Source organism: Anneissia japonica, unplaced genomic scaffold (genome assembly GCF_011630105.1).
Source record: "Anneissia japonica isolate Jap-2015-1 unplaced genomic scaffold, ASM1163010v1 scaffold287752_len1182401_cov188, whole genome shotgun sequence".
NCBI classification, from domain to species: domain Eukaryota; kingdom Metazoa; phylum Echinodermata; class Crinoidea; order Comatulida; family Comatulidae; genus Anneissia; species Anneissia japonica.
Genome location: NW_022687544.1, coordinates 212,697 through 224,075, shown reverse-complemented (window position 1 = coordinate 224,075; position 11,379 = coordinate 212,697). Strand labels below are relative to the sequence as shown.

At 34.5% G+C, this 11,379-nt stretch overlaps 2 protein-coding genes across 2 annotated transcripts in view; both read left to right on the top strand.

Annotated features, from left to right (window-relative positions):
• Nucleotides 1-6,705, top strand: part of LOC117119539 (pre-rRNA-processing protein esf2-like) — a 9,837-nt gene extending 3,132 nt beyond the window's left edge. The window contains exons 2-3 of the mRNA XM_033264364.1: nt 2,239-2,588; nt 3,484-6,705. Of these exons, the coding sequence (XP_033120255.1) occupies nt 2,252-2,588; nt 3,484-3,977 (831 nt within the window). The 5' untranslated portion in view covers nt 2,239-2,251 and the 3' untranslated portion in view covers nt 3,978-6,705. The remainder of the gene's footprint in view (nt 1-2,238; nt 2,589-3,483) is intronic.
• A 935-nt stretch (nt 6,706-7,640) lies between these two features.
• LOC117119528 (histamine H2 receptor-like) overlaps nt 7,641-11,379 on the top strand; it is an 8,854-nt gene continuing 5,115 nt past the window's right edge. Inside the window, exons 1-2 of the mRNA XM_033264357.1 lie at nt 7,641-7,964; nt 8,867-9,060. Of these exons, the coding sequence (XP_033120248.1) occupies nt 8,880-9,060 (181 nt within the window). The 5' untranslated portion in view covers nt 7,641-7,964; nt 8,867-8,879. The remainder of the gene's footprint in view (nt 7,965-8,866; nt 9,061-11,379) is intronic.

The following is an 11,379-nucleotide window of genomic DNA, read 5'->3' as shown; positions in this document are numbered from 1 at the left end:
TTTAGACCCCATTAAAATACCCAAATCAGTTATTTAATGGGTCTTATGCACCAAATTATTAATATATAGTTGGAAATGTTTCACCACAAAAAATTGCGGATTTTTAACTTATCATTTTAGGGGGTAATCGTAGGTCAAAAGGTCATTCGGGACAAAAAATGCACAAAAATGCGTCGTTTTCATGGTGACCTTTGACCCTGTGGGCAAGTATGCTTGTTGTTAAAACTTGCACCATTAATTAATTTATATATGATGATCAGATGTTCCAAATATCAGCTTGGTGTCTTTATCCCTTCATGTTTAAAAAGCGATTTGAAAAGGGGTATATTTTACAATTTGTGGCAGTATCAGTGCGTAAATGTGATAAAATTAATTTTTGAATAACGATAATATTAAAAATAATCTGCCTAGACCCTTGAAACTTATAATTCTAAAACAACTTTATGTGCTTATTTAATGCATGCAGTTCGTTAAGGAATATAGTGTCTCATTAGTAAGATATGTCCCCCCAAAAATGGCCCAAGTGCAAGAATTGTGCAATAAAATTGTATTTACTGTTGATTTCAAATGAGCATAATATTATCCGTGTACTGTCTAGAGCCGTGAAACCTTTTATTCTAGGACAACTCTTTGTGTTGATTTCAGTTATGCAGTCTGTTAAAGGGATACATTGTTTAATTAGTAAGATATCATGCCCCAAAAATGGCCCAAGTGCAAGAATTGTGCAATAAAATTGTGTTTACTATATTATTGATTTCAAATGAGCATGATATTATCCATGTACTGTCTAGACAGCCATGAAACCCTTCCATTCTAGGACAACTTTTTGTGATTAAATGTCTGTACTGTATTGTAATTTTTTTTGTATTTGTAAATATATTTTTAAATCGATGATTAACACGTTGACTGCCAGACCGTTTTTTTAGGTTCTTTCCCGTGTACCAGAACAAGTATACATGTACAGTTCAAACATACTTTTTTGAAATTCTATCTAGTCATATATCATCAAAGTGGTGTGTCTAATAAATTGGCGGGAAAATATTAGAGGATCAGTAAACTTGTCTCCAGCACTGGAACAGCATTTTCTGTTGTCTCTGCCAAGTACAAATTTTCTCGTTGGCTTTGTTTATTTTATTTATTTAAAACCATGTTTTGAGTGGGCGACCCTTACAGAATAAATCTGATGTTATGGGGCCCAGGGGCCCACTTAAATACAAATACAAATATATAAAAAGTATATAAAAAATAGCTGATCTATCAATTAATCATAAAATTTAAAACAACAAATATTAAAATTCAAAAATTTAAAATATAAAATAAGAAAAAGAAAGAAAACAGACAATGTACAAACAAACACCCCCCCAACACACACACACACACACACACACAAACACCCAAACCCAAACAGGGGAAAAAAAAAAGCCTAAGAAAAAGGGGAAAATAAATCCTTGTTTAAAATGTGCATGGGTTGCTGGTATATGTTCAGAGGGCACCCCACTCATACAATCAAGTGTACTGCTGGAAGGAAAACACAATAAACTTACATCAATTACTTGTACGTTATCGTCTAGGTCAGGGGTGGGCATAAAAATCGGTCGGAGGGCCAAAGTGAACTTTTGATTTAACACCGAGGGCTGCACCCAAACTTTGATGTTCCAGTAATCTTCCAAAAACCTCCAAATACTGCTTTTACATCACCTTTATTCTCTGTTTTAATGTTATTTTTTACATATTGTTGGTGTCGGGCCGTAAAAAAACAAGGTGTTTTCTAGGCAATTTTGATTGCCGGGCCATAAACATAGGGTTTTTAATTCATTGTTGCGGGCCGCAAAAAAATCACTGACAGGCCGCATGCGGCTTGCGGGCCGCACTTTGCCCACCTGTGGTCTAGGTGTATCTTCCCCGAACTACCAGCCGTTAAGTCTGTGGTTCTACAATAAGTATAACAATTTAAAGTAATAAACGCTAGAATGTTACCCTGATTTTGACGAGTATAGTCGTCCCTAATGCCCTCAGCAACAACCTGGTGGAAGAGTATACTCGTCACTGGCAGCATGAATAATTTTTTGCTTTGAACATTGACCCACATCCACTGGATGCACCAGCAGAAAAAGGCTATTACAGTGTATAACAAATAGCAAGTTATCAGAAGAAAACAGACTATAGTAGTAGTAAAATATCTGTCATTCAACAGCTTTGTGTTTTTGATTTTTTTCTTTTTTTTTGGTGCTATTTCAGACCTACTATATCTATGAATATAGCAGAGATATCGAACGACATAAGTATGGACGATCAGGATGATGTCCATCACAGTGATATCAGTTTTGATAATGATGATCAAGAAGATGTTGATAATGATGATGAAGATAATGATGGTGAAGATGATGTTGATGAAGAAGAGACCAATCAGAATGAGGATTTATTCAGGAAAGAAATGTCATCTATTGCTGCTAACAAACTTCAAAGGTCAAAATCAAAGCCTGGAATTGTGTATCTTAGTCGAATCCCAATGTTCATGCGTCCCAACAGATTAAAGATGATATTCAGTGATTATGGCCAAGTAGGACGTGTGTTTTTACAAGCAGAAGGTAGGCGCTTTATCCTGCTTTCTCATAAACGTACAATATGATTTGTCTTTCGTACTAAGTGTGCATCACACAACAAAATACACCGGCATTCAATTTGTATTTATTCCACCACAATCTATACACCATTTTCGCTAAATTTGAAATAAACTTTTCTGAGAACATGGCAACTACCACTGGGGGAGATCCAGTGGCCTAGGCATTTCGTTCTACTGTACTTCGTTACCAGTGTTAATCTGTGCTGTGACTGGCGAACGACCTTCTTGTAGTGAGTTAGCCTAGGCTAGTCTTTAAAAACAAAATACCAAAAGAAAACGAAATGGGGTGCAGTGTTTTCGTTTAAAAAGAAGCTTTGTTGCCCCACCCCTCTAGAGTCTATGCTCCCAGTGGGGAGATCTAAAGTCTTTAAGCCACATGTATTTTTGGCAATCCTTAAATACTTTAAAAGAATGCCTATATATGAAATCATCATATTATAAGATCATCATAAACACAAACAATTACAAAAGCAAATGCCATTAGAAAAACAAGTAACAGTTCCTACAAGAAAATGTACCAACTTGGCTAAATAGGCATATTTTTGGCATGAGTTGGTAATTTCTAACCATGGGGAAGTTTCCTTAAAGGGTGGGGATGCATCAATGTGGGGAAATGGTGTGGTGCAGGAAATTTGCTGGATGGAATTTTTCATAGGAGTAGGTAATTTTCAAGCAAAGAGGAAAGGAAATAATTTTTACAGTTTTGAAGATAATGTATGAAATATGGAAGGATTTGCTGAATTTTGTATAAAAAATTAAATTTGTTAACTTTAATGCAGTGTAATTTTAAAAAAAATAATAAAAATTATTTATGTACCAGTTTTATTTACATAGCATTTATTTATTGTTTTGATTTATAGAAAAGTTCAAGAAAGATCAACGTAAGAAAAAAACAGGCTCACGTGCCAAAATATTTACAGAAGGCTGGATCGAATTTAAAGACAAAAAGATTGCTAAGAAAATAGCTTTAACATTTAATAACACACCGATCGGAGGCAAAAAGACAAGCAGACACTACGATGATCTGTGGAACATCAAGTATTTGAGTCGGTTTCAGTGGAGCCATTTGGTTGAACGATTAGAATATGAAAAGGCGGTCAGAGATCAGAGAATGCGAACAGAAATCAGCCAAGTCAAGAAAGAAACAAACTTTTTTATTAAAAACATTGAAAAGAAAAAAGTTCTAGATAAGCTGGAAGAAAAGAAACGTAAAAAAGGTAAAGAATGGACCAGTAAGACAAGAAATTTCAAGCAAAGGAAAACAGATGATCAACACAAGCTGGTAAAAAAATTAAATGAAAATAGAAAAAAAGGAGTAAGCGCAGATCTTCTACAGAAAATCTTCCTAAGATAGTTATTGTTTTTAAAGAAAAATAAAGCTAATATCAAGATATGTGAATTAAAGTATGTAACAATAATATTGAGTAAAAAAACAATATTTGTTGCATATAGTGTCTTATAAAAACAAAGATTATATGTTACAATAACAAATATATAAAAAAAAAAAAAAATAAATCCATACATGTATTTGTATTAATCTTATGATGCTGCGCATTTACTTTCTTCTCTCCTGTTGAATTTTACTACATTAAATTAATATTAATATATAAACATACTTGTTAACAAACTCAACTAAAAGGGCAAAGGTAGGAGAATGACCCATAACTTACAGCGTCATTGTGCTGAATTGCGTATTGGCGTTGTCCGTGACTACCTAGCAGCTGTAAATAGGCGCTTCATGGTAGCTACATGTTCACATCATTCCACAACGACATGGGCTGAAATGAACCATAACATCGGAGTAACCTCCTACTCTTCCAATAAATGCAATGGGTTTTTTGAAGTGCACACGAGTGAGATGTATACATTGAACCTCCATTTAAGTCCATATCCGTGAAGCCTTGGTTCTACCAACCGAACCATGGGCGAGGAGTGGCTAGAACCAGTGCCCTGCCTTACCGCTTGACCACTCGACTCGCCTATAATATTTGGTTACTATTATATGGAATAAATCCCAGGCGGATGCAGGGGTGGGGTGGTGCAGATGGTGCAATTGCACTCCTTAAAATTTATTTTAAAAAATCATTGTATTGTATTGTTGATATGAAAATAAATGAAATATATCTGGTCACATAACCCATTGCAATTTCTTGGCACCTCAAGTTCCATATTCTCAAAATTTTTTAAGTTCAGCCCCAACCATGGTGGGGCTGAGGTGGTGTGGACTTTTATGCATCCCCTACCTCCAAATCCAGCATCTGCCCCAGTAAATTGTATTGTGCCTTGTAAGAACAAACATCACCCTTTTCTAAAATGACAATAAATGTAACTACTGTATGTACTGTATATCGAAGAAGAAAAACAACATTGTACTGTAGTACTAAAATATACATAATCTTGTTTGGTTGTTCGTCACAATCACTTTAATCCTGGTATCTAAGCTTTATTTCATGGAATATAAGTCTGCCTTATTTGAATAATCACTTGTGGGCCGTTATTGTTTTAAGGGGGTGGGGTCTTTTTTGCAGTTAATCCTCACTATGTAAATCTGTCACTATACAATGCCTATGCGTTATTAATCTACTGTTGAAAATAAAGGTTTTACATTGGAATGACTAGAATTTGTAGGAATAAACAATTTAATACAAAATTTATCAAACGAAATATGAATGTCTCCTGTCACATTGTGTTTTACACGTTCTTTCATTGACTACATAGGAGACGAACCGTCCCATTTTGTTTTCGTTTGAAGCGAGTCTGCCGTCATTTCACATTCATGAAAACCCCATAGAATAGATTCGGAACGGTTCCAATGCGTTTCCATGTCAGTAGCTACACTTATACAACATCATTAGATGATCAAATCTATGCTAAAATAGCTACACTTATACACCATTAGATCAAAACTATTCTAAAATTAGGATATTTACTTCTCCATGAAATGCATATTTACAACAATTAAATTTAACATAAATTCAGTACTCTAGAATAACTGTCTTTCCTGCTAGCATATTATAATAACTAGAGCACACTCCAAAAGTGTATACCTCCGCCTACATTATAATTCTCCCTTTTATAAGATTCCCAATAATTGAAGAATGAAAACGAATTTTAATCGCCACCGGGATTCGAACTCATGACCTGCCGCTTCCAAAGCGAACGTCATAACTAGAACACGAACGCGTTTTCAATGCAATCGGGTAGCCATTGACAGCCTTCAATCTTTGTTCCTTGGACCATGACAAACCACTCTCGAAAGTTTCATTCAGATCCAGTGATCAGTTTTTGAGATACATAGGTCTAAGACGTTCATTTTAAGGATCTCCACATGCACCCTATAGGCCTATTACGGAATGTCACCAAAATGGCATTACCTTTTCCTTGACAATTCCAGAAAGATTTTCAGCTATTGTAAATTTATTTTTTATTTTTTAGATACCTAGGTCAGGGAATTCTGTATAAATGGTCCTTATATCTACACACTGCTCGTTGATTAATCATTTCTTCCTTAGAACCATTCTTGAAAGTTTCATTCAGATACATTGATTAGTTTTTTGAGATATTTAGCAAATTGAATGATCCCAAAATCCACACCCAAATCTTGATCGTCACCAACTTTTTGATTAAAATTGTTGAATAGAATACAAGATATTAAGTAATTAACAAACGTGAATTAATGTTAGTAGTGTCATTTCAATTCAACTGGGTGTCCATTTCAAATAGACTGATTGTATGCGTTTCACTTAATAATGAATTCATGTTTCTACACACACCGCTAATTCTATCACGTAATTAATATAATGAAGATTCAGTATTGTTTTTAGTTCACTCTACACGTGTGAGGGATATGATTGTCTACATTTTTAATAGTTTAGTCTACATTGATCTTTTAACCAATGTGATTTTTAAATGTAAATATCAATAGTAGATTCTTTATATGGCTGTAATCCTCTTTCATGTCTAGTTTGTATGGAGAGCCACTTTCACTGTTATTTATTTTCTATCATTTTGGCAGTGTTACTTCTTGTGTTTTTGTATTGTATTTCATGTTAAGGCAAAATAAATGATACGATATGATAGTACCTCCTTGATTGATCGTATATATTGACGTTAGGCTTGGTATTTTTAAACTAAATTCTCAACCTATCTATCTTATGTTAAAGTGAGTACTGGAGGCTTACATATCACAATAGGAATATTGATAACTTATTTATGCAAATAAATAATTTTAAATAAGTATATTTGAAGCTCAGATTATCTTGTTATGTTACCGTATTTTAATGAGCATTTTATAACGTCTTTCCTTTCGGTTACGAAGCACTTTATAGGCTTGGCTCCCTAATCCTGTTATAAAACAATAATTCAGTTTATAAAAAAATACAGAAGAAATGAATCAGCACATTGAACTGGCTCATTGAAGAAAGCACAAAAACTTTATGAAAGCAGCCGGGATTCTTTTATTGGGGTGGCCCGACGGAGTAGAGTTTGAGGACCATTGGTTCAAATGGGGGTGACCCTTGGTTTAGGGTGTTCCTCTCTATTTTAAGGGTACAAAGGATGGACGCTTCACAGTCAAGCTAAAATAGTGTATCTGACGGTTATTTGAATCTGTTCAACCATGAAGCCTCGGTGATCTAATGGTTATGACGCTCGGCTTGAGAGCGAGAGATCGCAGGTTTGAATCCCTTCAGGGCATATAATTACACAGTGTATCTATCTATAGGAGAACATTCGTTGTGAGCTATGGTACACGATGTATCACGTCTGTTCGAATAAAGGACATAATAATACATCGTGTAGCATAGCTCTCAACGAATGTCCTTAGGGGGACCGGCCCGGCCCCGCCCCCTCCCCCTTTTGGGAGGTAAAAAATGAAAAAAGAAAGAAAATAAGAAAGAAAAAGAAAAAATGATAGCCCAGAACGCCTCAAATGTTATTTTCGGGCGTCTAGAACACAAAGATTTCGCGGAGGCATGCCCCCGGACCTAGGACCTGTCTCTTATACACATCTATACCATTTACTTTGTAAAATCAGTCACTGCTATTTTAAATAGTTTAGCCTATCGAGAGATAGGAATCTAATGCGCGAACCGTGCGTCACATTACTATTCTAAATGTCTAACCATACAGTTCTTAATGTATAACACTATCGTCTACCCCATTGGTTAAATCGCTGAATACTGTAATTCGCTCATTCCTTCGACTGTTTTGGAGATTCATGTATGCATTACTGCTGTGCTTTACTAATCAATTAGTGATAAGTATTCAGCATTAACGGATCTTGTGGGCACTAAGCAAGTTCATTGTCGAAGGAGAAAGCACTGAAGAACATACTAACAAGGTGGGTTTAGTAAAGTTTAAATACATTTATTATATTGTACCTTGTATTGTTTCGTTTTCAATAATAATTAGTATTAATTTATCAGTATTATTTACTTTATTTAAAAAACTATTTTTCTTAATTATTTTAAGCTGTTTGTATTTATTTACTTCATAAATACAATCGTTACACTACAGTGTACTGGAAATGTAATTAATTTTTAAGAGGGAGGGGGTCGAGTAAATGGGAGTATAATTGAATTGTTTGTTTTCATTCACATATTTGTGTGTGGATGTATAGTGTGTACACATAAATAATGTATGCTTAAGGTATTATTGTATTATTTATTTTAAGTTCATTTTCTAATTTCTCAGTTTTAGTTTTTTTAAAGTTTGCATAAATTTTGTTTAATTAGTATTAAGTGTACAGTATTTAAGTGACTCCATGTCTTGTTTTCAAGTTGAACGCAGCACTTGTGAGTGCCGAATATTTAAAGGCGTATGTTCAAAAAGTAAATAAATAAATAATATTAATGTTAAGTGTTTTAATATCTTATTTTATTTAGTTTTTCAATTAATTCAAGTTTAGTATCCGGTTCTATTATGCATCGATATTATATTTTTTAAATTTACGTAGGGCCTACTGTTGCATCACATTAACGTTTTAGCTCACTAGTTGCTAAAGAAAGATACGATTAAAATGGGAATGAAACGTTGGGATTAATTTTTCATTCTCAAAATTAAAACGTTTTTAAAATTTGAAGTATTTTAATAGAAGCAGCAGTTTCATCATCAGCAGCAGTAGCAGTGGTAGTGTAGCAACAGCAATAGTAGCAACAGCAGCTATGCAGTAGTATATTAGTGCTACTACTACTACTAGTAGTAGTAGTAGTAGTGTCCAATTTTGTCATTATATCATTATAGTATAACAACCAGTATGCTAGATTCTCATCAAAACAATACATCCGGGAGCTTTGCAGACTATGATGAAGAAAGTAGCAGCGTAGTTGTACCTGTGGCCGGGATTATTTTAAGCATTCTTCTTGTGTTGGGAGTTTATGGCAACATTGCAGTGGCAGTCGTGACATATCGCATGACGACAAACGGATCAGTCGCAGGTAGGCATGTTGGTTTTTGTCATGCATTCTCGACTCTTACGGTACATTACCAATAATTTGATGCACATTATCGGTATATACCCTTCCTCTTAACTTCCATTTTCTCCCTCATCCAGTTTACTCTGGACCGCACAATCCTTTAACAAAAAAAAAAAAAAAAAAAAAATCATCACTAGATTTTATAGTACGGTAAGAGATTTATTGTGTCATCTTAACAAATTTAAGATAATATTTGTAAACATAATGTAAAGGGCCAGGGACTTAGCCAGGATTTTGAAAGGGGTGGGGAGGCGTCTTGCAATGTAAGGGTGCCTGAGCGGTTAAAGTAGGGGCGCCGAATCTAGTTACAGCCACAATATCGTCGCTGGTTCGAGCGGCACGGTGGCGTATCTGGTGGTGGTGGAGAAGGACTATAAACCGTAGGCCCAATGTACACAATTGACTCAGTACATCTTTGGAAACGAATAAGGGTTACCGTAAACGTCAACGTCAAAAAAACCCGTAGTACCGAGCGGGGGCGAAGGAGGGAAGGAGGTGTCCCCCTCCCACGGTTGGGGGCCCGCGGGCCGTGAAGGGCCCCGGTGGGGTTCCAGGGGCGAATCCCCCTGGAGGTAGCACATTTTGAACGTTTTGAGGATTGTTTTAAGGGATTGTGGACAAACATTTTACAAATAAAATGAAAATTAAAATAGACGCATCATAAATAATATTTCAGAACTCCGATTGTTTTATTTGAACAAAAATGTTAACAAACATTCTTGAAATAAGTAAATTAAATTATAACAAATTGACGGCCGGGAGACTCATGAATGCTAAAATATGCTGCAGCTACCATGAGAGTCAACGCAGAGATAATAAATGTATTCATTACCGGTACTCATGGTACAATTTCGAATCATTATTTTAGATTATTATAATAATGCATGTCCAGTATAACAGAGAATCATAAAAGAATAAAAAAAATGAATAAAATATGCACTCTAATTATCATTACATACAGTTTAATATAACAATATTCATTGTATTCTCCATAAATAATATTTTTATATAATTATCAAAACCAGAAAGACTATAAGTTGTAACATTATAAATAATACAATTTGGTGTAGTTTCAATAAGACATAATATCTGATGACAGTTGCAAAACATGATTAACTTCAGGTATTTGAATATGTTCTCTACCTCGAGTGTATAAAAGCTATGTATAAAAGGCACAGGTATCATACTTCTAAAATAGAATGATAACTGATTATTTTTTAATTTATGATAGAACCTTAGAGTTTGAAGTTTGTGAATATCATCGACTTTCGGATCAGTGTGTGCAATGAATTTACTATTTTGTAAATCGAACAGCCTTTTCAAACTTATTGTTAGTAGTAGGCCTCAATAATTAGGCCCTATATGGATTGGAATTTAATCATGCCCAGGACAGCTTTAGGCCTAACTATAGCTAAACGCTTGAACTACTATAATAATTATAATGATAAGACAAATTACAAATTTCTCTTTCACCTTTAGCACAATTTTCTTCACTATTATTAATATTATCATCTACTCTCATTATCACCATCATTATCGTCGTCATCCTCATCATCGTTATTATTATTATTATTATAACTGCAAGTAATAGTATTGAACAAACTAACTTGCAAAAGGATAAAAGACATATACAATAGAACATTTCCGTATCTTAAAAGACCGTGGCCTGGGATTTATGGATTTAAGACATATTTAAGCTGATTTTTGAGTTGTGCCGCTTTTATAATTAGTTAAGTGTAGGCCTATAAGTGTATAACGTGCTGACGCATGTTTACGTATTTTTTTAAGTAGGCCGGCCTATTCATTTTTAGTGATTTAAGGAAAGAATTGGTATTGGCTACCAAGATATTTAATCCAAGAAGTTTTTCGTAGCAAATTAAATATACTGAGACCCAAAATAACTAGGCCTATTTTAATGGGATTAGACAAATTTCACTGTCATTCGGTAACAGCCATTGGTAGTAAAGTAGAACATAATAAACCTGGGCGAAACCTCCATTGAAGGCATATCGTGATATAAATAGCCCATCATTTTCTATATGAGATCCAATGTAATCAACCTCTATACTCCTCGATAATTTACAGACAATATACGTTAATGAACTGGTCTATGTAATTGATGAGAGAACACCGACAGCACGTTCCATGCAATGAAAGGTACTAAAGGAAGGGCAATTATGATCATATATGAAAATAAAATTTAAGTATAGTCAGAAATTCCAAATGCATGCAGTAGGCCTAAGTAAAAGGCAACAATAATAATTATTAAGTCTTTAAAAT